This window comes from Mesoplodon bidens (genome assembly GCF_964165515.1).
Source record: "Mesoplodon bidens genome assembly, chromosome: X".
Taxonomy (NCBI): Eukaryota; Metazoa; Chordata; class Mammalia; order Artiodactyla; family Ziphiidae; genus Mesoplodon; species Mesoplodon bidens.
The window spans coordinates 108,388,191-108,414,061 of record NC_138163.1 but is presented as its reverse complement, the minus strand read 5'-3'; the positions used below and the strand labels follow the sequence as shown (position 1 = coordinate 108,414,061).

The 25,871-nt window shown below is 34.5% G+C and overlaps 1 protein-coding gene across 1 annotated transcript in view; it reads left to right on the top strand.

Moving 5' to 3' along the window:
* Window positions 1-25,871, top strand: part of CFAP47 (cilia and flagella associated protein 47) — a gene marked incomplete at both ends in the record, with an annotated part of 276,077 nt that overhangs the window by 185,914 nt on the left and 64,292 nt on the right. The window contains 2 exon segments of the mRNA XM_081223108.1: window positions 11,320-11,372; window positions 11,376-11,418. Of these exon segments, the coding sequence (XP_081079234.1) occupies window positions 11,320-11,372; window positions 11,376-11,418 (96 nt within the window).

Sequence of the window (25,871 nt, the reverse complement as noted above, 5' to 3'; positions counted from 1 at the left end):
CACTGCGCCACCAGGGAAGCCCATTTTGTAATTATTAATCACACTTATTCTATTATAGAGTCCAAGCATTTTAGAGGTAGTGGACACTTCAGGGATCTGTTAGTTCAACAACATCATTTTATTAAAGAGAAAGCATATGTTTAAGAGATGAAGTATCATGGCCAAAATCACAACTCTAAACTCCAGGATCAGAAATTAGGAATCTGTATGCCAAGTCAAGTTCTTCTAATTTTATCTGGAAACTTGAATATGTAAATCAGTAAATTTGTACAATTCTTATGATATTACTCAAATATGCCAATGTTTATTCCTCAAAGTTTATAAAAATTCCAGTGTTCTAATTTTGTTTCCTTTGCCCCTTTTCTATATAAATAGACAGCATATTTGGATTAAATTTTGGCTCCAACCAAGCTTGTTCCTTTTTTCATGTCATATTGAAGATGCATGTTTTGAAATTCAATTGTGTGAAATGTTTGATCACTTTGTATTAAATGACCCAATAATGTGGGTCTGAAATAAAAATCAACTCATTATAAGTTTTCTGAAACACATTTTAAATGTGATGTTGAACATTAATAATTTTAACTTTTCAACTATTTTTACTACTTCTACTAAAATTACAACTACTGCTACTACTACGGTGATCCATTTTATAAAGTTCAGTTTCAGGGCTAAAAGGAACACATATGTTAAGGTTTTTGATATAAATAACCAATTTACTCTCCTGAATGGTTATCCTATTGCACTTCATGCTGCCATCAGGAGTATATTACAGACATAACTACTTATTTTCTTGAACCTTGTAAGCCCTGAGTATCAACATTCTCCTTAATTTCCAGCAGTCTCATTGTGGGAAAATTGTATCTTATCATCATTGCAAATTTTCTATTTTTTATTAATGCTGAAGCTGAACACTATCATTTACCTGTTAGAGTTCTCATCTTTCCTGATCATCTCTTCATGCTTGTGGTATGAAATAAGAAAAATTAAGAACATAATGTCATCTCATGTAAAATTCCCTTATGAATACTTTGGCTATGATGAGAAGGAGAAACATGCTGTTTAGTAAAACTTGACTGCAGGCTCAAGGAAGTCAGTATTTTAATGTGGAAGAGACTTGAGCATATATATAAGCAGATGGAAGAAGCCAGGGTTGAGAAAGAGTTAAAGCTATAAAGGACATAGGGTTTAACCAATGGGCCAAGGCTCTGGGAGGACTGGTATCAGGGTTGAGGTAGAAGGAAGAACTATGAACAGCAGGGGCATTTCTACTTTTGAACAGGTGGAGGTAAGCTAAAACAAATGTGAATGTAGATAAATTGTAGGTACTAGAGGGGCTTTGGAATTAAGAGCAGTTGGATTTATATTTTCATCTGCTGAGAAAAGGAGATATAGTAAGAGATTTGAAGAGTGGCACAGTGGGTTGAAATAACTGCTGGAGGGAAAGGAAGTTGGAACTGACAAAATTCAAATAGGAAAGGTATTGTATTTGGCTGGAATTGGAAAACACAAGTTTAGGTAGGCGCCAAGAAAATATGTGTTTGTAAACTTTGTACCAGTTGTAGAACTTAGAATTCCTGGTGTGGGAACACGCAAGGCTGATTAATGGAACTTTCCAGGGAATGGAATTTTCAAGGCAGCTGCATAGCTATAAGAGTGTTATAAAAGCATATTAGATCGATATTTTAACATTAAAATAAATTGTGAAATAATTTGTGGCTTCTTAATTTTCTTTAATAGGTCAAAAATTTTTTCTACTATGTAACAGGAAAAAGCAGCTTGATAATTAAAAATGTATTAGTCTCTTGTAGTTTAAAACAGTCTTTTAAAAGTAAACTCACTCTCTCGGGTGAATGTTTAGACTCTTAGGTTCTCCCCCTTCTTCCTTCAACCCATGGAGTCTGGGGAATAAGAAAGACACTGACATCTGATATCTTTCTCTCTTCCACTTTCTCCATTAGTTTATGAAAAGATTCCTCCTTTCCTTTTCTTGGTGATGGAGTCTCTCTGTCACTCTGTCATTACCTCCTCCTTCTTTCTTTTGTGGACTTATTTTTTTTCTAGCCACCATGTACATGTCTTCTTGTAATCATATTTCTTGGCAACCTGGCCTCATAATTTGGCCTGAATTGTTGAAGGACCACAAGGAAATATGACTGATAAGAAGAATAAAAATATTTAACACATATGCCAAATATACTCATTAGAGAAAGTACTACATTAATACCTTCTCATTTAAATATTTGTAAATGTCTTAAAATTATTTCATGATAGGATGATGGAATACCTTGCTGTCTTTCAAAAGAAGATGTAAATGTTCCTGCAGATGCTATATAATTCACAGAATCCCCTTAGGGAGGTTGATAGGAAGACTCAATATAGCCCCAAGAGAGTAGTTGATGTGTCTGAGAGATCCCACAGTATTTCAGATCCTGCATTCCTCATCTCTCTTTCAGATAGATAGATAGACAGACAGACTTTATAGATATTTAAGATATAAAGATGAAGATATCTTTCAAAAGTCACTGTTTTTCCAAGAAGGCAACATTTTTAGAATTGTAAACTCATCATCAAAACTTTTATATTGCCCAATTATCTAACGTCTTTTCTTCTGCTATCTTGGCTGTTTTCATTTTAATCACTTCTCTCAGATATATTGCCCTTTGATATTCAAATAATCTATTTATTATCTTTAATTAAATTCTATTTAATCTTTTAATTCTACTGTGTGTTGTCTATACATTCAGTTGACCATTATGCAAGGCAAGGTATCAAAAAGATTATATTTGAGGGATCTATTCATATCTGAATCTATGCCAACTTAAAAAAGTAATGAGATAGGGAGGCTAGAGAGGAGATGGCCTAAACACCTGGAGAATACTAGAGATGTGTCCAAAGCACACCATTAATGAGTCCCATGAGGACCAGAATGCTACAGAAAAGCTTTCAAATAGCGTAGAAAACTAGGATTTTTTATGCATCCACTATGTACCACACTTAAGCTCTATAAATGTGACTATACCCAATCTTTACAAAAAGACTCTTGGAGGTTTTTTCAATGTGGAACCTGAGGCTTAGAAATTTCCTAAAGCCATGCAGTGGGTAAGTGATGGAACAGGTTCTTGAACTCATCTTCTCCAGGACCACCTCACTGTCTTTCTAAGTTGTCTGCTTCCAGATGGTGCTTTAAAAGCCCCATACTGGATTAGCAGATGCAAACTATTATATATCAAATGGATAAACAACAAGGTCCTACCGTATAGCACAGGGAAGTATATTCAATATCCTGTGATAAGCCATAATGGAAAAGAATATGAAAAAGAATGTATGTATACGTATAACTGAATCATTGTGCTGTACAGCAGAAATTAACACAACATTATAAATCAACTATAGTTCAATAAAATAAATTTAAAATAAATAAATAAATAAATAAAAGCCCCATACTGATAAGGCTCTAAAGAAAGGCACTTGGCCTTCTTTTTGCTTCCTCCCCCCAGATCTCAGGGAAAGAGGCCTCCCTGCATCCTATCAAAGGACCTCAAGAAATGCCCCTGACTACCACTCCTTTCACATTTTCTCAGCTCTTCGGGACTCTCCTTTCTCTTTTTAACATTGCCATCAGACCCTAGCTCGCATATGCTTGGATTTCCCATCTTGGCCGCCTTATTCGGCCAGGACATGTTCCCTTCCTCAGCGACTGGTATCCATGGACTCAATTCCCACAATCCTCTCTCATCAGTAATTATGTCCTCACCCCAGCCCCCTACTCTTAAGTTTCCTTCCTACTTAGCTGGAAGTAAAGGTGGAAACAGGGAAGGTAGCTGTGAGTGGGAAGCAAGCATCTGAGTTGAAACATTAGAAATGAGGGCCCAGTGTATACATTAAGAATTTAAGGACCCATCTCCATTATATGTATGTGTGTGCCCTTGTTCATATAACCGTATTCCACACCTGCTACTTTATATGCTTGCTAAGGGCGGGGGTTATATTAACTCATAGATTTGCTCCTAACTAAATGAGTATTTCAGTGTTGGCATGTATGTTGATAAAGCAGGAGTTGAATATTAAGTCACTGTTTATTGAGCATCTGTTTTGTGCTGAAAGCTGTCATATGCACATTTCAAAGCTACCTCATGTGTGGGATATACGTACACACAAAAATATATACACATTGTATTTTGATTTTATGTGGTATTCTACTTGTGAAATATCACTATGGGTTATATACCTAAAAGTTGCATAAATGAATGAAGCAGTAATAGATGTATGCAGAGTAGTTGTTTTTATTATTTATGTTAAAGTAGCTGTTAGTCTTGAGATTATTTGATCTTTTACTTAATACAAATTTAAATGCAATATTAGTGATTTGATTCAAATGTTTAAGTATAAGTGGATTCTATTCCAGACATTAGTAGTTTTATTAAAGAGCAAAATAGAATAACATCAGGGATAAAGGTGTGCATACCAGTTAACATATTAGTTTTACAAATATCAACTTTCATTTTGAGGGTTGATAAAATATAAACAAGGTACTCTGTTGAATTGTTGTTGACTCAGGTTGATTATGACCATGGTGTTCACTAGTAATATAGTAATAAAGCAAACAATATAACACAGTTACGATAAGTTAATCACACTTATGGGATGTGGAGAGGTAATACCCAGTGCATTTGATTTCACATGTTTGAATTAGTTTATGAAAATCTTGCCCTTGGAGGCCTCTGAATCTTATCTGAAGTACCTCCAGAGTTGAATAAATATTTATGTTAAATATGTAGTGATCATTGTACATTGCCAATCAAGGTGTGCATAGCTTAATACATAAGAGAGAGAAATAGGTGTAAGAAAAAGTCCCACGCTCTCAAAATCTCTCCCAAATTCACATAGTCAACTATTTAAATATTTGAATTAATAAACATCACTGGGAGATTTGAGATTGGTGGGCAGGAAAGTTGGAGTATCAAATATATAACAGTCTACTTATACCTTAGTTTAATTGGATTATTTGTCTTAGTTTGCTTTGCTCATAACAAATAGCTAACACTCATACTGTGGAAAAGTAGACGTGGAATTATTGTTATAGCCACTTTTCAGATAAGTAATCTGAGACTCAACTTGCTTATAATTACTTTAATTATTTTTAGATACTGTTTGGGAGCCTTAATATTTGGAATTCCTTTTTTCTCACTTAGTAGCTTTCAAAATTCAGTAAGCAGTAATTGGAAACTTATCAAAATTTAGATTCTCAGGTTCACAGTTATTCTGATTCATTATGTCTGGGGTAAGACCCTACCATCACAAATTATTCCAATGTAGGTTGTCAGAAGACAGCACTTTCAGAAATATTGCTCTTTACACAATGGTCTTGAAATATATTTTAATATCATGCACCTCAATTAGTAAATATTTTTCAGCTTTCACTTCAATGTATGCATATTTACTTGTGAAATATTTACATATAGCATCATCACCTCATATATTTAATGTCAGTAAAGCTTATCTCCTTTCCATAGAGAATTAACTATAAGTTATGTTTCCCCCATGACCCAGTAGTTCAACTTACACAAATCCCATTTTATTTATTTATTTATTTATTCATTCATTCATTCATTCATTCATTCATTCGGTACACGGGCCTCTCACTGTTGTGGCCTCTCCCGTTGCGGAGCACAGGCTCCAGAGGCGCAGGCTCAGCGGCCATGGCTCACAGGCCTAGCCGCTCCGCAACATGCGGGATCCTCCCAGACCAGGGCACGAACCCGTGTCCCCTGCATCGGCAGGCGGACTCTCAACCACTGCGCCACCAGGGAAGCCCCGAAATCCCATTTTAAAGATAACAAAATGTGCTTCCATTTAATTAAAGCTATAGGAATGTTTTTTTGCATTTAGTCTTTAGTCTCCTCCCCACAAAACACAACTTTTTATTTTGAAAAATGTCACACCTACAGAAGAGCATAGTACAATGAATGGTCCTATATTTTTCATACAGATTCATCTATTTCATCAATTGTTAACTTTTGGGGAACTTGCTTTATATCCTATCTCTATCTGTAGACATATAATTTCGTCTCTAAAGTATGTATGGCCTTAGAAAAAGGACTTTCTCCAACATAATTTCAATGCCATTATCATACACTAAGATTTAACCTAGATACATTAATATTTTTAAAATATTAAATATCCACAGTAAAACTTCTCCAATTATCCCAAAAATGTTCCTTATAACTTTAAAAAATGTTATCTTTTTTCCAGTCTGGGATTCAATCAAGGATTATTTATTACATTTGGTTTCCAATCTCTTACATCTCATTTAATCTAAAAATTCCCTTCTACCTTGTTTTGTCTTTTATGATATTGGTATTTTGGAGCATCCAGGCCAGTTGTCTTGTAGAATATTGCATGTTATGGATTTCTTTTTTTTTTTTTTTCTGTACGAAAATTTCGTTGTCTTTATTTCATATTGCATATCTTGGAAGTCATATGATATTAAGACATAAAAAACCACCTAAATATATTTACAGCTCCATAATGTTACACTGCACTGATGTACTTTGATTTATCTTATCTTTGTTTCTTCATTATTCAATTCAGATTAAACAATTTGGTAAGAATATCACATATTGTGTACTTCTCATTGCAACACATTCGGAGACACAAAGTCCCATTAGTGGGGATACTAAGTTAATCACTTGGTTAAGGTTGTGTCTGCCAGATCTTTATATTGTAAAGGTTATCTTTTCCCTTTATAACTAATAAATAATTTTGGGGGAGTGATAATTTGAGACAATGTGAATAACCTCTTCCCTTACAACCCTTCATTTGATAGTTTCAGATATGCTACCAGTATCAATTATTATGTCCATTATCCTTGCTATTTTTTATTAGCTGAGATTTTTCAATGAAAGAATAAAGCTTTTTCTCTGCTTCTCTCCTCCCCCCCAACTCTTTATTTTTAAGTACGAGTACAGATTCATGGATTTTTAAAATCTTTTATATTTCAGCATTTATTGTTTTCAAATCCCCATCACATTATCATATTTAACCACTGAACATTTAATTTATAAAAATGTGAGGGAATCTAAATTCAGAAGACACAAGCTGTGTGACCTTGGGTAAGGAACTTTTATTTTTTTGGCTTTTGTGTCTCCTAACACTGGGGGAGGTAATCTCTGAGCTTGCTTCTAGCTGGTGATTCTATGATTCTTTGACCACTGCATGTGTACTGTTTGATGGCCCACTCTTTATTCAGGGGAGGCTCCTTGATTTCTATCATTATCATTATATTTCTGAGTAATGCCTCTGAGTTTGGAAAAACAGAAACAAAGCCAGATGTTAACAGAAATGACTTTGACACCTACCTCTTCCTTCTCTGGATTTCTCTGTATCCAGATCTCTAGGAGGAATTTGTGGCTCTTAACGAGCAATTCAAAAATACTAGAGCTAATATTTGTACAAATCCATAGCTATTATATCAATAGAAAAGAATAATCTCTCACTCCTTTTCCTTTTTCTTCTTGCATTGAAGACTATTAAACTTGTTTGCCGTGTTTTTGAATTATAGCAAATTTTTATGGTTTTTGAAAAGACATTCATTCAAAGAGTAGTGCCAGAGGGACTTCCTTGGTGGTTCAGTGGTTAAGACTCTGTGCTTCCACTGCAGGGGGCATGGGTTCTATCCCTGGTGGGGGAAGTTCCACATGACCTACTATGCAGCCAAAAAGGAAAAAAAAAAAAAAGAAAAGAGTAGTGCCAGAGCAGACTGGGAAAAGACAGTTCCAGACCTTTTTCTTTCTGTTACTGATTCCCTTATGGTCGAAAGAACACAATCTGTATGATTTAGGGTATTTTAAATTTGTTAAGGTTTGTTTTATGACCCAGTATATGGTCTCTCTTGGTAAATGTCCCATACGACTTGAAACAAATAAGTATCCTGTTGTTTTATGGAGTGTTTTACATATGTCATTCAAATCCTCAGTTAATTTTGTTATTTGGGTCTTCTGTATCCTTGCTGATTTTCTGACTAGTAGTTTTACCTATCACTTGGTGAGAGGGGGATATTAAATCACACAACTATAATGGTGTATTTATTTCTTCTTTCCCCTCTATTGAATTTTGCTTCATGTAAGTTGAGGCTTTGTTATTTATTATAGACACATTAGTATTATATGTCTTCCTGGTGTATCCATATTTTATAATTATGTATTGCCCCTCTTTGTCTCTAGTAATTTTCTTTTCTCTGAAGTTTGCTTTATATGATAGTAATGTAACTTTTTTTTTTTTTTTTTTTTGCGGTATGCGGGCCTCTCACCGTTGCGGCCCCTCCCGCTGCGGAGCACAGGCTCCGAACTCACAGGCCCAGCGCCCACGGCCCACGGGCCCAGCCGCTCCGCGGCATGTGGGATCTTCTGGGACCGGGGCATGAACCCGTGTCCCCTGCATCAGCAGGCGGACTCTCAAACACTGCGCCACCAGGGAAGCCCCATTTTTGTTTTTTAAAATTAACATTTTCATGGTACATCTTTTATCATCCTTTTTCTTTCAAACTACCTATGTCATTAAATTGGAGAAGTCTGTTTTAGATAGAACATTGTCGGACCATGTTATATATAAATATTTTAACTCTACCCTGGCTAGCTACCCTTTCCCTCAGCCTGCTACCCCAGCAAGAGAATTGGAGTGCCGCCTGTTTCTACCAAGCAAGAGATAGAAGATCAGCTCCCCTCCCCTTTATTTTTCTGCCGCTCTTAGTTGATTTGGGTTGGAGACTTGTTCAGTGCCTTGTCCAGTATATATGAGAGGCAGTATGGAAACCTGGAAACCCACCACCATGTCGTTCCTCAAGTCCCAAGGTCCCTAAGCAGGCTGCCTTCTTCTTTCATATTTCAGAGTCTCCCTATCCTTGTCTGTTGTGTGTTATGTCTGGCAATTTTTACTTGTAAGAGGGGCGGCCTAGGAGGAATGGGGCTACTTCATTTTTGTGGATTTTTATTATTATTCTTTTGGACACTCCCAAATTTGGCCAGTGGGACGCTTTACAAGACAATCCCTAAGTCCTTTTTATCGTCATTAGTTTTTGAATATTTTGTTACTTTCTGGCAGTATAAGATGTTCTAGTTTCACCTAGCACTCAACTTGCTGTAAAACTAGAATTCGGCATTTTTCAATGGTCTGCTATACAGAGACAAGGTATTTAGTGTCCAAGATATGGGCACTAGATGTGCTCATTGCTGCTAGGATGTTCCTTTCAGGGGACAGAACAAATAAGTATAATTATTAAAATAGTTATTAAAAACAGTTATCTCATACTGATACCTCCTATTCCGATCCTACACCATAGGGTTCTTCCTCAATTCACCTCACTTTCTCTTCTCCCATGTGAAAAACCTCACTCCCAACACATCAATTCAGTACCCATTTGCTCTATCATACCTATATACCCCTTATATTTTCTAAATTACTATATTCTTAACTACCAAGAAAAAGAGAGAGAGAGAGAGAGAGAGAGAGAGAGAGAGAGAGAGAAGAAAAGAAAAAGGAACTGAAAACTACTAAATCTAAAGCTATCTTTGCAGTTGATTTTTCCTCCTGGAATATATTGTACTACAATAGAACAGTCAGAGAACTATGGCCAAAATATTCTTTAATTAATTCTTTATTCTGTATAGTTTTGTTGTCAATTTATATAAAGATGGATTCTTTAATTTTTAATTTGAATTCAGTTTTAGCTTTGCTTTTTCACACTTTCTAAATTTATTTTTGAATTTGTAAAACACGTATTGTTCAAAACTCAAAGCTATGTAAAATGTTCTACTTAAAGAAATCCCATTCCCATAACTCAACCATCCACCACTTTCTCAAACAATCATATAGATGACCATCATCATTTGATTCTGATTTATCCATACTGTGTTTAGTTTTGCAAAAATGAGTATATATAAATAAATGCATATGTACACACATGGTTCTGTTTCATCCTCTATCTTATACAAAGGTAGGATACTGTATAATTTCTTTTGCAACTTGCTAACTTCACCTAATAATGTGTCTGGGATCCTAGTAAAATAGTTAATGGACATCTTTCTCATAGATTTTTATGACTTTTTAGTACCTCAGTTTTTTTCCTGCACTATTGTGTATACACAACTAGTCTCTAGTGCATAGATCTTTTCATTATTGCTAATAATTTTCTATACAACTATTGCTATGCAAATAATGCCTTTGTATATTTAAGCTGTATTTCTACAAGTAGTATTGATGGGCAAAATGGTAAATATATATACAATTTTACTGTATGTTACAAAAATCCCCTTCTTAGAAGTTGTAACACTCCCATTCCTTTCCAAGGCATCAGCTGATATCTAGTTCAATATATTTAAAATTATAAATTTCTGTGCTGACTGAGTTTTTTTACTTTTTATACATGGTAGCACTAAAAGCCGGTACGTGTTATGTAGCCCATAAGCACGTTTTGAAAAATTGATTGATTTTTGCGTATCTTAGTTTAAATTATTAACATTGCAGGGCTTCCCTGGTGGCGCAGTGGTTGAGAGTCTGCCTGCCGATGCAGGGGACACGGGTTCGTGCCCCGATCCCGGAAGATCCCACATGCCGCGGAGCGGCTGGGCCCGCGAGCCATGGCCGCGGAGCCTGTGTGTCCGGAGCCTGTGCTCCGCAACAGGAGAGGCCACAGCAGTGAGAGGCCTGCGTACAGCAAAAAAAAAAAATTATTAACATTGCAAAAGTGTATATTTATGCATGTGTAAATATTAACTACTACAATCCATTTTTATATGGTAGGTTCAAACAGGCTCTCAGTAATATCTTTTACTTGAATAGTTTAAATTAAAATTCCAAGAATTTATGAGTTGATTTTATAATATTTTTTGAGTATTATAAAAAAAATCATTAGTAGTGTTGAATATGTTCTTCAAAAATGCCATTTAAGGGCTTCCCTGGTGGCGCAGTGGTTGGGAGTCTGCCTGCAGATGCAGGGGACGCAGGTTCGTGCCCCAGTCCGGGAAGATCCCACGTGCAGCGGAGCGGCTGGGCCCATGAGCCATGGCCGCTGAGCCTGCGTGTCCGGAGCCTGCGTGTCCAGAGCCTGTGCTCCGCAACGGGAGAGGCCACAACAGAGAGAGGCCCGCATACTGCAAGAAAAAAAAATGCTATTTAAATCTCATCTTAAAATGTACTTTGAAAATGATCATCTCAGAAATTTCCCATTAGAAGGAAGTTTTGATTCTATTTCAATCTCCACTGATGTTTTTCCTCTTTAATGTGACATTGAAGTGTAATATCTCTTTATATTTTGATTAGGTCAGGAGAAGCACAAGCGTCTTGTCCTGGCTCCATACTGGGACAGCTTCCTCTAAGAGACTTCTACCTTCAAGCTTAGTGGTCTGAGTCACACAAAAGGTACAGGATTTCTGCCTTATATTCTGTCATTCTATATGCTATCGCATTTCAGAGATGATGAAATATGTCTTGTTGTCTTAATAAATATTTAATGAAAATTAAATGTACAAGTTAAAAATTTTGACACAAATTTTAGTAAGTTGATAGAAAAACATGGATAGTATAACCTTTACATATAGTCATTATATCTTCACTTTTTTTCATTCCTTATTGCATGAATACAACTTGCAAAAAATCTTATCTCTGAGACTGTGGATGGTTGAATGTCATACCACTTAATACATAACTGTGTGAGTCAAAGAAGATTTTGGAAAATTAAAAATACTTAGTGTGAGGCTTCCCTGTTGGCAGTGTGGTTGAGAGTCCGCCTGCCGATGCAGGGGACATGGGTTCGTGCCCCTGTCCGGGAAGATCCACATGCCTCGGAGCAGCTGGGCCCGTGAGCCATGGCTGCTGAGCGTGCACATCCGGAGCCTGTGCTCCGCAATGGGAGAGGCCACAACGGTGAGAGGCCTGCATACCGCAAAAAAACAAAAACAAAACAAAACCTAGTGTGCTAAAGCTGCTCACACTTATGAAAATAATTCCATCTTTGCAAAGCTGACAATTCCCTGAAAATGTATTATAGGGTGTACAGGTATTAGTAATCCCAACTGCATATTGATGAATACGAAAAAAAATCTAAAGCATAAGAAATAATGAATTTGCTTAAAAATCTAAAGCTCACGAAATATGAATTTGCTTAAAATAATTTTCATTACAAAAAACTAATCATAATAATTATTGTACATATAAAATACAAATTATCTTAACATAATTATTACAAAAATAATAACTAAAATCAGTAACTACTACTAACATTCCAATATAAGTGGGTTCATGACTTTCTTTTATATTTACTATAGTCATTTTTATTAGCATCCTAAATCTCATTAATTTATTTCATTTGATACTCACAACAGCTCCATTGTATAGGTGTTACTATTATTATTATTGAATCAAGGAGATTGCAATTCAGAAAAATTAACTTACACAAAATCAAAACAGTTGCTTACTGGCAAAGCCGAACTACCATATGTCTGATTTCAACATCTCTGTTTTCTCTTTCTTTGCAATATGTTAAAAGGAGTATGAACTGCAGTTCACAAAAGAGGAAGTACCAATGGCCAAAGAATGACTGAAAATATGTTCAAAGTCACTAATATTCAAATAGATCTTGATTTAAATGATAGCCAGCTAAGTTTTCTTTTTCCTTTTTAAAAAAATTTTTCGGGCCTCCCTGGTGGCGCAGTGGTTGAGAGTCCGCCTGCCGATGCAGGGGATACGGGTTCGTGCCCCGGTCTGGGAGGATCCCATATGCCGTGGAGCGGCTGGGCCCGTGAGCCATGGCTGCTGGGCCTGCGCATCCAGAGCCTGTGCTCCGCAACGGGAGAGGCCACAACAGTGAGAGGCCCGCATACCGCCAAAAAGAAAAAAAAAAAAAAAAAAAAAAAAAAAATTTTTCTATTTCAATTAAACTGTGATGAAATTGGAACAAACACTGATTAGTGGAGTATAAATCACTACATAATTTCTGAAAAGCACTTTGTGTAATGTATATAAAGAAACTTAGACATTATCACCTTCTTGACCCAGTAATTCCAATTCCAGTGAGATCTTTTCAAGAAATAATCAAAAGATGGATTATTTATCCACAGAGATGTTTGATATTGAATTATATATAACAGCAAAAAATTGGAAATCACCTCAATGCCAAATAACAACTTTGTTGTATCTGTAGTAACTATTTATATGTCTGCTTATATTTTAATTTTACTTAGCCATTAAATATATGAGACATTTTCTTTTATTTCATTTTTTCCATTGATTCTGCACTTTCAAAGCCTTTCTACATTTGAATCAATTGAAACTTCACCTCTGTTTTCTTTTTTTCTTCTCCTTTGTTTATAATGGGGAAAGAGTTATAGGTAGGTAGGTGTCTTTTTCATTTGCTCCTTTTTTTTATTAATTAATTTATTTATTTTTGCTGTGTTGGGTCTTCGTTTCTGTGCGAGGGCTATCTCCAGTTGTGGCAAGTGGGGGCCACTCTTCATCGCGGTGCACGGGCCTCTCACTGTCGCGGCCTCCCTTGTTGCGGAGCACAAGTTCCAGATGTGCAGGCTCAGTAGTTGTGGCTCACGGGCCTAGTCGCTCCACGGCATGTGGGATCCTTCCAGACCAGGGCTCGAACCCGTGTCCCCTGCATTGGCAGGCAGATTCTCAACCACTGCGCCACCAGGGAAGCCCCCCATTTGCTCCTTTAATTCATCCAGATTTTGCTTTTTTGCTCTGTAATTACAATCTAATTTGATTCCCCCTTAATTAGCAAGATTTCCATCTTTTAATTGAATAATAATTATTATTCTGTTGTTATTTATTTTTGCAATGTGACATCCTATATTCAATCATCTATACTCTGTTACATAGATCTGTATTTCCGGTCTTGTTCCAGTGCCATACGGTTTAAATCCTCCAGGTTTATGTTTTCTTATTTTATTTCTATTTTCTCATTATCATTTAAATCATTTCTTTCCTTTTATCATCTATTTATCCTTCTGGAAAATAATTTAGAACAACTTTTTAACAAGTTCTGAAAAGTACCAGTAAACATTTGATTGAAATTACATTAAACCTATAGACAAATTTGGTAAGAACTACATCTTTATAATATTTAATCTTCTTATCCATGACCACTTATTTCCTCAATATTTTTGAGCACAGTATTTATAAATATTAATAAAGTTCATTTTTCCATGAAAAAAACATAAAGTTTCCAGTGGCAGTACTTTTATTTAAATAATACAAATAATGGGTAGAGGTGGTCAAAAGGTAAATAAATTAATAAAATGGCAGGGAATCATCCACTCTAAACATAGAGTATGGGAATTAGGGAAATTATTGTTTCTTTTACCAAAGTCAACAATCTTATTGCATTAGTTTATAAAGTTTTCATCTTTGTTTACTAATTTTGGACTACTTATATATTGAAATGACTGCTTATTTTTAGTTTCTTTTTGAATTCCTGGTTCTTTATTCTGCAGTAAGTAATTTTTAAGTAATTTTCAAATTAAAAACTAACTAAATAATCCAATTAGCAATTATATATAATGTAATTTCTATGCAACACAGAGACCAACATTTTGTGTTCCATTTTAAAATCTTCAAATTTGAAAAATTATAGATGTACTCTCTTTTTTTAAAATTTTGCTTTGTATATTTTAAGGCAATGCTGTTTGGTACATAGATATTTATTTATTTATTAATATTTATTTATTTATTTGGCTGCGCTGGGTCTTAGTTCAGCATGTGGGATCTTCATTGCCATGTGCGGGGTCTTCGTCGTGGCATGCAGGATCTTTAGTTATGGCATGCAGAATCTTTAGTTGCAGCATGCAGGGTCTTTAGTTGCAGCACGTGGGATCATTAGTTGCAGCATGCAGGATCTTTAGTTGAGGCATGGGAACTCTTAGTTGCGGCATGTGGGATCTAGTTCCCTGACCAGGGATCGAACCCAGGCCCCCTGCATTGGGAGAGCAGAGTCTTGGCCACTGGACCATCAGGGAAGTCCCTAAGCATACTTCCTTAATTATAATTTATATTGTTCTTGCTGTCTTCAAATGGTTTTCAAATTTAATGCCGTGTTTGCTGGATTTTTCAACTAGCAATGGACAACCCTGACTGTGCAGTGGGTTGACAGTTCCAAATATATTCTCTGCTGCTCTATATAATAAAATCTCCAAAGGGGTTTGTTTATTTTCAAGAAATTTGTTATTTGCTCTGATATTCTTACATGGTATAATATTAGTGATATGGACATCCCTGATGGTTTGGGGAGCATAAACAGTAAGGGTACAACAGAAATGAGATCTCTGTTTCTTACACTGCTATTGGCATTTTTAGAGACTTTGGGATTCATTAACCATATTGTAAAAATTGCTTCTAGGGAAAATCTCATATACGATATAAAGCATTTGTATTCTTAAAACTAAGTCTTTCTACATCTACACGATATCAGATGAATTGATTGAGTGGAGAGGTTCTAAACTTGTATCGTCCAGTTTGCCAAGTAATGTGACAGTACATTCAGTTCAATTCAGTTTAAGTGCTAGGCATTAAAGGGAAACCAAGTGATAGCTGGTAAGACTAGTATATATTCCTCAAATGTGAATGCTAATGCTTCAATCCATGGTAAGCTAATCTATGCATCATCCCAGTCACAGCCTGACTTTACCAACATTTTGTTCTATATATGACAAAAGGACATGGATAAAAATAATTTCTGTAAATACTCCTCATATTAACTTCTTTCTGAAATTTTAAGTTCCTTTAAATTTCTGAAATCCCTTAATAAAATTGGATGGGTGGGTGGATGGGTTGATGGATCGATAGATGGATAGATGGATGGATGGATAGATATATACATAAATACATACATACCAAGACAAGAACTCTAGCCATTGACACTATTTTTTTACATTGGAAAAAGATGTTCACATCCATTTCATTCCTCCAAGGAAACATTTTTGTTTTCCTAGAATTTTTCTTCCTTAGAATGAGTTCCGTAGTAGGCTATACTTCATTTTGTTTTTAGTAGTTTCACTGTTCTTTTCATTATCTTTCTTTCAAAACTGCTGACAGAAACTAGACAGGAGTTTAAAAAAAAAAAAAAAGGGTCCTCCTGTCAGCAAAGAATCTTAACCTGCCAGGTTTTCAGTTTGAAGCTCATTCTTGTGTACACATCTAATTAGGTCGAGTAACCAAAGATGAGACAAGAGTATAGGTGAATTGTGATCTCAGAAGCCATCCTTCTACAATGGTGATACATGTATAAGAGTTGCAGTGTTCCTTTTCTCTTTTACTAGGAAGTAATCAAATGTCACCGAAGCAAAATCAAGATTAAACTCCTGATAAAAAAATCTTAGCTGAAACATTTTCCTGGGTCCTCTGACTGTGATAGTTTAAAAAAAATGGGGGTGGTGGATTAGCATTATTATATATCATAGTGTAGCGCTAGGGAGTAAGGTACTAGTTTACAAATCTATATATGTATAAAATTAGACGTAGGACTTTAGTAAAGGAGTCAAGCTGCAGGGATAGGGCATTAGACTTGCAGTGTGAGAATCTGTGTTCTGGCTTTGACTGTAATGTGGAAAAGCTGTGTTAGGTTGAGCTGGTTTCTGTACTCTCAGGACCCTGTTTTAGACATCAGAAAAAATGAAAATCAGTTTTACCTAATAGGATATTTTTTGAAGAATAAACACAGTTGTGCATGTGAAGAAATGTCTAAACACTAAAGGTATATACAAGTATTGTTTATTAGTATTACTTGTATAGGTGAAAATAGGTAAACCCAAAGATGGATTCCTGATTTTCTTCAGTTTTAGATGAAACAAGACCTAGTACACTGCCAGTACATGCCAGGAAATATATTTCTGAAAAATGAACAAAGAAATAAATAGCAGTTATTTTTCTTCTGAAATCCATTTGTTTTTTAGGTGAAACAGTTATGAGACAAATGATTTTAATTTTCATCAACTACTCATTGATGAAACAGTCTTGTTACCTTGATGAATACCTTTTCTAGAAAAGGATATCTTACAGGACAGTAGATATCTATATTTCTGTATTTATATCTATATTTTAAGAGTATCCAACTTTGTAGATACCTATATTTAAAAAATAATTCAACCTTGTTCTTCCTTTCGATATCCCTAATCCTTGACGTATTCTATTCATTCAACATTTTAATTTTAAAAAATCAGCAAATTCATATACCACTTTCACAAATTTTGGCATTCCCTTGTATCACCTATATAATAATTTACCTAATTGTATTTTAATAGAAAGCAGTCACTTGTCATGAGCAGTAGCAATGTACTCTGTTCCAGGAAGTATTTTAAGCACTTTACAAATATTAATTCGTATGGTCTTCACAACAACCCTATGAGATAGATTCTGTTAATAACCCTATGTTAGAGATGAGTATACTGAGACGTGTAGGAGTTATATCCAAGATCACACCCACAGTATGTGCTGGAGCTTGTGTTTGAATGTAGGGCTTGGGCTCTTACTCAACTACAAAATACTGTTATAAATAGAAGACAGATTTAAAACGTCAATAAGTAAATAATAAAATAAAAATTTTAAATATCTGTCCAACTTTCACTCAGAAGTATCTTAAATGCCACTGTTGCAAAAAAGGTTTTCCTGGGAAGCAGTCTCTGACAAGGAGGTTAGCATGCAGGAATTGTATTAGGGAGAAGTGTATGAGGATCAACAGCACTGGAGGAAGAAGAGGATGAAGCAAAACTGAACAGAGGGAGGTGGGGACAAAGCTGTCATTTCACACCCTGGCAAGCACCGAAACTAGGATAGTTCTTCAGAGTTTCCCCAATTTTGCATGAGGAAGCCAGAATTTTATATCTCATTTCCTCACCCACAACCTCCCACCCCCCATCCCATCAATCCATCATGAAATGTAGTCTAATCCTGGAAAGGAGTTTAACCTTGGTCAGGTGACTGTCTTCAGCTGAAGGCAATTCTCCCAGAAAGCTGATATCTAGGTACTGTATACTGGCAATAATCTTGATAGCTTGGGACATAAAGTCATGAAGATATATTCCTCTTTTTACTAGAAGCATTATTCACTTTTCCTGATACTTATATCAATAATTTTAAATATGATAAGATATCAGAGTCAACGTTCATTTTATTCATTATGTATACCTAATTGTCCTAGCACCATTTAAAGAAAAAGCCATCCTTTCCTTCCTTAAATTGCAGTGACACTTTTCTCCTAAATCCACTGGCAGAATGTGTATGAGTCTCTTTCTGTACTCTATTCATTTCTAGTTGTCTATTCATATATTTTTGCAGCAATACCATATGTCTTAACTACTATAGCTATATGGCAAGTCTTAACACGTAGTAATGTAAATCCTTCAAATTTTTCCTCTTCTTCAAGATTTTCTTAGTTATTCTAGATCCTTTGCACTTTCATAATAATTTCAGAATCAGCTAGTTAATTTACAAACACACACAGGAACACAGATACACACACATACCCCCGTGAGGACTTTGAATTGTATTGAAACTATACTTTGATTTGGGGGCAACTGGCATCTTAGAAATACTGAGTTATTGAGTCTTTCAATCCAAGAACATGGTGTTTCTCTCCACCTAATTTACCCAAATGGCTATCTATTTCTTCAAGATTTATTTAAAAGCCCATCTTATCCCTACTGATTTGATATGCCAACATTATCATAGACTATACTGCCATATGTACTTGGGTTCTTTCTGCGTTATCTCTACTATTCTACTGATCTGTCTTTTAGAGCCAAAACTACACTGTTTTAATTAGAGAGTCTTTATAATGTGCTTTAATACGTGGTGAAGATGGCTCTCTCATATTGCTTTTCCTTTCTAAGATTTTATTGGCTGTTCTACCCTATTTATTTATCTGTAGGAACCTTATAATAAACTTGACTACCTCCAGAGACAACCTGATAGAATATTTACTGGAATTATTTTAAATTTATAATTTAAATTATAACTCTATACATGTAAGAAGAAATGACATTTCTGTGATATTGAATCTTTGTATCAATGTCATTTCATGTATTTTCACTAGTTCGGCAGCTTTGTGCCTTCAAAAATGTTTAAATTTTATTTTTTTAATTTTTTTTGCATGTGTTCTAATGGACAAATCATGCTTAAAACCACTTTAGATCACCTTTTAAAAAAAGTGACATGGGCTTCCCTGGTGGCGCAATGGTTGAGAGTCCACCTGACGATGCAGGGGACACAGGTTCGTGACCCGGTCCAGGAAGATCCCACATGCCGCGGAGCGGCTGGGCCCATGAGCCATGGCCACTGAGCCTGCGCGTCCGGAGCCTGTGCTCCACAACGGGAGAGGCCACAGCAGTGAGAGGCCCGCGTACCGCAAAAAAAAAAAAAAAAGTGACAGTATTAACGATATATCTCATTCTTTTTGTGATATTAGAGCAACAGAAAATATACAGTTTGTTGTCACATAATATAAGCTACCTTTATGATCATTTATACTTAATATTTTATTACTGATTTTAAGTGTAACAGCTCACTATTATATTTTCCCTTATTGCTTCCCAGATAACAAAAAAGGCTTTGCTTAAAATAACACTTTACTCAACAATAGAAAACCTTTAGTCATTTTAATGAGAAAAGGTAATATAATTAAAAGTACTCATATAATGACTATCATATCGCTTTAGTACTCTTGATATTCCATGATGCAATGGTAAAAGGATTGATTAGCACACTATTCAAAACATTTTACACAGTGTAAATAATTTCTGTAAGGGCTAATTAAATTTTATCTTCAATTTAAAAGAAAATATTTAGAGCCCTAATTTAGATTGTTGTCCACAGAGTAATTGCAATATTAGGGAATCTTACTTCTGGTTAGATAAAGATTCCTGGCAGAAAATCACATAGGGAAGATACATTTAACTGTGTTGCTCTAGTTATATTTTTCTTTAAAACATCAGGCCTTTGTTTTTCCACATAATTTTCTTTATCTAATTGAAACTAATCAGATATAATTTTAGTTAGTGTCATTTTTATGTGACTTTTAAAAATGTCAGTGTTCTATTTTAGCTTTATTTAAATATAGATATGTAGGTAGACAGATAGATAAATGTTAGGTAACATCCCCTTCTTTGAAAATTAATGCCTCTGTTGTCAGCATGAAGCCATTCAGTTGGCTAATGTAAGAAGTCCATTGGGTTCCAGGAAGCAGAACTTTCAGATCTAACATTAATGTTTACAATTGACTTTTTGTAAATTGTATTTTCATAACTTTTGCCAATTTTTAATGATACTGCGTTGTTTTACATCTGCCATTAACTTGCAAAACTTTTCCATATCATTAATTTAAAAACTTTTTAATTGAAGCACAGTTGATTTACAATATTGTGTTAGTTACAGTTGTACCAGCAAAGTGATTCAGTTATATATATATATTTTTTCCACTATAGGTTATTATAAGATACTGAATATAGTTCCTTGTGCTATCTAGTAAATCCTTGTTGCTTATCTATTTTATGTATAATAGTTTGTATCTATTAATTGCATACTCCTAATTTATCCCTTCCCTCCTCCCTTTTTTCTTTGGTAACCATAAATTTTTTTTTCTATGTTTGTGAGTCTGTTTCTGTTTTCTATATAGATTCATTTGTATTATGTTTTAGATTCCACATATAAGTGACACCATATATTTGTTTTTCTCTGTCTGACTTACTTCACTAAGTATAATATCCTCTACATCCATCTATGTTGCTTCAAATGGCAATACTTCTTTTTTATGGCTGAGTAATATTCTAGTGTGTGTGTGTGTGTGTGTGTGTGTGTGTCTGTGTATAAACCACATCTTTTTTTTCTTTTTTTAAAATAAATTTATTTATTATTTATTTTTTGGCTGTGTTGGGTCTTCGTTTCTGTGCGAGGGCTTTCTCCAGTTGTGGTGAGCGGGGCCCACTCTTCATCACGGTGCGTGGGCCTCTCACTGTCGCAGTGCCTCCTGTTGTGGAGCACAGGCTCCAGATGCGCAGACTCAGTAGTTGCGGCTTGTGGGCTTAGTTACTCCATGGCATGCAGGATCTTCCCAGACCAGGGCTCGAACCCATGTCCCCTGCATTGGCAGGCAGATTCTTAACCACTGTGCCACCAGGGAAGCCCCCTAAACCACATCTTCTTAAGCCAGTCGTCTGTTGATGTACACTTGGGTTGTTTCCATGTCTTGGTTATTGTAAATAGTGTTGCTGTGAACATTGGGGTGCATGTACCTTTTAGAATTAGAGTTTGTATCTTTTCCAGATGCATGCCCAGCAGTGGGATTGCTAGATCATATGGAAACTCTATTTTTATTTTTTTAAGGAACCTCTATACTGTTTCTATAGTGGCTATACCAATTTACATTGCCACCAACAGTGTAGGAGGGTTCCCTTTTCTCCACATCCTCTCCAGCATTTATTATTTGTAGGCTTTTTGTTGATGGGCATTCTGACTGGTGTGAGGTGATACCTCATTGTAGTTTTGATTTGCATTTCTTAATAATTAGTGATGTTGAGCATCTTTTCATGTGCCTGTTGGCCATCTGTATGTCTTCTTTGGAGAAATGTCTGTTTAGGTCTTCTACCCAATTTTTGGTTGGGTTGTTTATTTTTTCAACATTGAGTTGTATGAACTGTTTGTATATTTTAGGGATTAATCCCTTGTCAGTCACATCATTTGGAAATATTTTCTCCCATTTCATAGGTTGTCTTTTTATTTTGTTGATTGGTTCTTTTGCAGTGCAAATGCTTTTAAGTTTGATTAAGCCCCATTAGTTTATTTTTACTTTTATTTCTTTTGCCTTGGGAGACTGATCTAAGAAAATATTGCTATGATTTATGTCAGAGAATGTTTTGCCTATGTTCTCTTCTAGGAGTTTTATGGTGTCATGTCTTATATTTAGGTCTTTAAACCATTTTGAGTTTATTTTTGTATATGATGTAAGGGGGTGTTCTAATTTCATTGATTTACATGTAGCTTTCCAGTTTTCCCAACACCAGTTGTTGCATAGACTGTCTTTCCTCTATTCTATGTCCTTGCCTCCTTTGTCATAGATTAACTGATCATAGTTGTGTGGATTGAGATTATTTCTAGGCTCTCTGTTCTATTGAGATTCTATTGATCTATGTGTCTGTTTTTGTGCCAATACCATGTTGTTTTAATTACTGTAGCTTTGTAGTATAGTCTGAAGTCTGAATGGTTATGCCTCCAACTTTGTTCTTTTTCCTCAGGATTGCCTTGGCAATTCTGGGTCTTTTGTTGTTCCATATAAATTTTAGGATTATTTGTTCTACTAGTTCTATTAAAAATGTCATGGGTATTTTGATAGGGATCACATTAAATCTATAGATTGCTTTGGGTAATATGGCCATTTTAACAGTACGAAAAAATATGAATTTTGTCAAATGCTTTTTCTTCATCTATTGAGATGAGCATGTAGTTTCTTCTTTTGCTGATATGGTGTATCACATTGATTGATTTGTATATGTCAAACCATCCTTGCAACCCCTAATGAATCCAGCTTGATCATGGTGTATGATCCATTTTATGTATTGTTGGATTCATTTTGCTAATATTTTATTGAGGATTTTTACATCTATAGTCATAAAAAATATTGGTGTATAATTTTCTTTTTTTCTGGTTTCTTTGGTTTTGGTATCAGGGTGATGGTGGCTTCATAGAATGAATTTGAGAGTGTTCCCTCCTATTCAATTTAAAAAAACATTTTTGATATGTCACTGAGAGATATTTCTTTCAATCTATTATTTGTTTATTATGTTTGATTGTAGCATTTTTCCCATAAGTTTTTTTGCAATTTTATGGTTAAATAGTGCTGTCTTTTATATTCCCTGGGTCACCTGTCTTGGTTAGAAAGATTTTCTCCTTCAAGCATTGTGAAAATAGATGAGTAATTTTTTTTCCAAGACTTGTAGAGTTTAAAAAATATATTTAAACATGTAATTCATCTGGAATTTATCTTTGTATTATATTTGGTGTGCAAAATTTCCCATTTGATTTTTCCTTTAGCTAGGTATCAAGTTGTGATTGTATCATTTGTGAAATAAACCAGCCCTTTCCCACTGAATGGAAACACCATTAATATAGAAGTTATATATTATATATTAATTATTAAAATTTATATAAATAAATAATAATTTATAAGTTAATTTATTTGAAGATGTATTATCATGATTATAATATAGTGATACATATTTGAGTATATTAACTCTTTAATATATTTAGTATTTTCATATATTAATTAATTGATGCAGATGTTAATAAGATAATATTTTCATAAATACATACTTCCAGATCTCTTTATGGTCATTCTGTATGTTGTTTCATTAATTAATTTGGTTATAACTAGCCAGTTCCATTTTTAAAATTGTGATTTTTGTGGCATTGTATTTATATCTAATACGGCTAGTCCCTTTCTCTATTCTCAACATGACACAATAGGAACCAGCAATATAAATTATTAATTTTGATGTCGCATAAAATATAGCCCATCATCAGCATAGGGTATTTGGGAATTAAGAACACAATTCTATCTTTGACTATATTAATCCATCTTAAAACAGTAACTCTTACAGTTTTATATGTGCCTTTTGGTAAGTCATTTAATTTTTCTTGTTATATTACCAGTCTGTAATATTTAAATGCTGACACTTATCATTCACCTTAAATGCTTATTTTCACATAATGGCTTCACAAAATTCTCAAGAGAGGATTTCATAGTTATAACTCAGTTATATTATTGCCAGTGAATGAAAGCCAAAATCCTTCTCCAGAATAAAAATGTACAATTTTTCTTCTTTTTATGTTGTTATATTTTTATATAAAGTATTATGCATAATCCTCAAAATGAGAAAGTATATCTTTAAGCAATATGAATTATACTAGTGATGATTTAAGACAATATTCTAATTCAGCATTAATCTGGATAATAAATGTGAAGCCAAAACTCTGTCTCAAAGCATTTGATACATGTAGAAGGATATACAAATTTATAGGATAATAATTTTGCTTTTATTGTTGTTGCTACTGCTTTCATTATTAATATGGAAGTTATTCTAATTTTGGAATTTTTGCTATAATCAGTAGAAGTTACATCCTCAAAGGATTTGTATTTCAGAATTTAATAGTTTTAATGACAACAACCATGTTTTCTCAGTTATTATTCACTGGATATTTAGTGAAGTATAAAACACCAGTATCTTAAAAGAATATATAAATAATTTCTTGCCAGTTAAAATCCATTTCATCCAGAAATAAAAGCTGCTACATTTAAAACAGATTTTTATGAATATGACTTCAGAAAATAAAATAAGTTTCTCCAGAAGAGAAACAGACCAAAATGGATTAAAAATTAGTACATATTTAGGTATCACTGTATAAACAAAATTCCATTATCATAAATACCATTTAAGAGAAATATGTTTCAGAGAAAGTTTCTTTGTAATAAAATATTTTAATGACCCAGTAAAAGGTTCATATAAATAGTGTTTTGCTGATATGGTTACTGTGAACTCTACTCTGCCACCAATTAATATAACCTTAGACAAGAGACGTCTTCTAGACCTTTTAAGTTTTCTCATTTAAAAAATCTGTCACTTGGCATTTGCATGTTCTGCTCAGCAATGTTTAAATGTTTAGCATTGGAAAAAAGCACTGTTCACACTCATAGCAACAATGAAAAGACGGGAAAATGGAAAAGTTATAATTTTTTAAAAAAAATCAGAGTTAAAGTCACAGAGGAATCAGTCGGCTCAAAATCTGAACAAGGACTGGGTACCTGCAGAGAGATACTAGAGGCAAAGTAGTTTTATCTGTGGATAAAGCTACATTGGCACACTTGTAAGAAGAGTTCAGCTAAGAAGTTTGGAGAACTGGGATACTGAATGTGCACTGATAAAGGAGTAGAAAGATCCCAAGGGCTTAAGATAGAGGGACAGTGTTACCCTCTTAGAAGCTTAACCCCCTAAAAACTCACTGGCACTCCAGACAAGACTGGAGAAACTTTTGAATAATTATCCTTTGTGGACCTAAAAACTACATTAATTTGTATTGGCTAAACAGACATAGAGGTCAAATGAACAGAAGAGAAACTCAAATTTAGATTCAAACAGATATAGTCAAATGAATGTTTTAGAATCTGAAGAAGTACTAAATACATAATTGGTACAAACAAGGTCCACTGACGGATGAACAAATTAGAAGGTGAACATTCAAATAAAAAGAGAATATTTGCACCATCTCAAAGTAGTTCCACAAAGTATTTATTGAAAACAAAGGGGAAATACTAAGTCTACATTGGAGAACCTGGCAGATACCAGCTTAACCAAATAATAAAGATTAATATGACTAGTAATAAAATATATCAACACCGTGTGTCCCCTGATTATTGGACACTGAGAAGGGAAAATAATCTCTCTGGTATTTTCCTCCAAATATATATCCTCAATCTTATCATGAGAAAACATCAGAGAAACTCAAACGGGGTATTCTATAAAACAACTTATCAGTACTCTTCAAAAGTGTCAGGGTCATAAAAGATAAGGAAAGGCTGACTTACAAATTGAAGGAGACTCAGGGGACATGGGATCTAAATGTAATGTAGAATCTAGGACTGGATCCTGTGATATAAAATAACATTAGTGAAATAATTGATGTTATCTGAATTAAGTATATAGGTTAGTTAATCGTATTGTACCAATGTTACTGTCTTAGTTTTTATAGTTGTGCATTTCTGAGTAAAATTTTTTTAAAGTCTGTTGGATAATATCATCTCTGGAATTATTCCAAACACCAAAGATTTT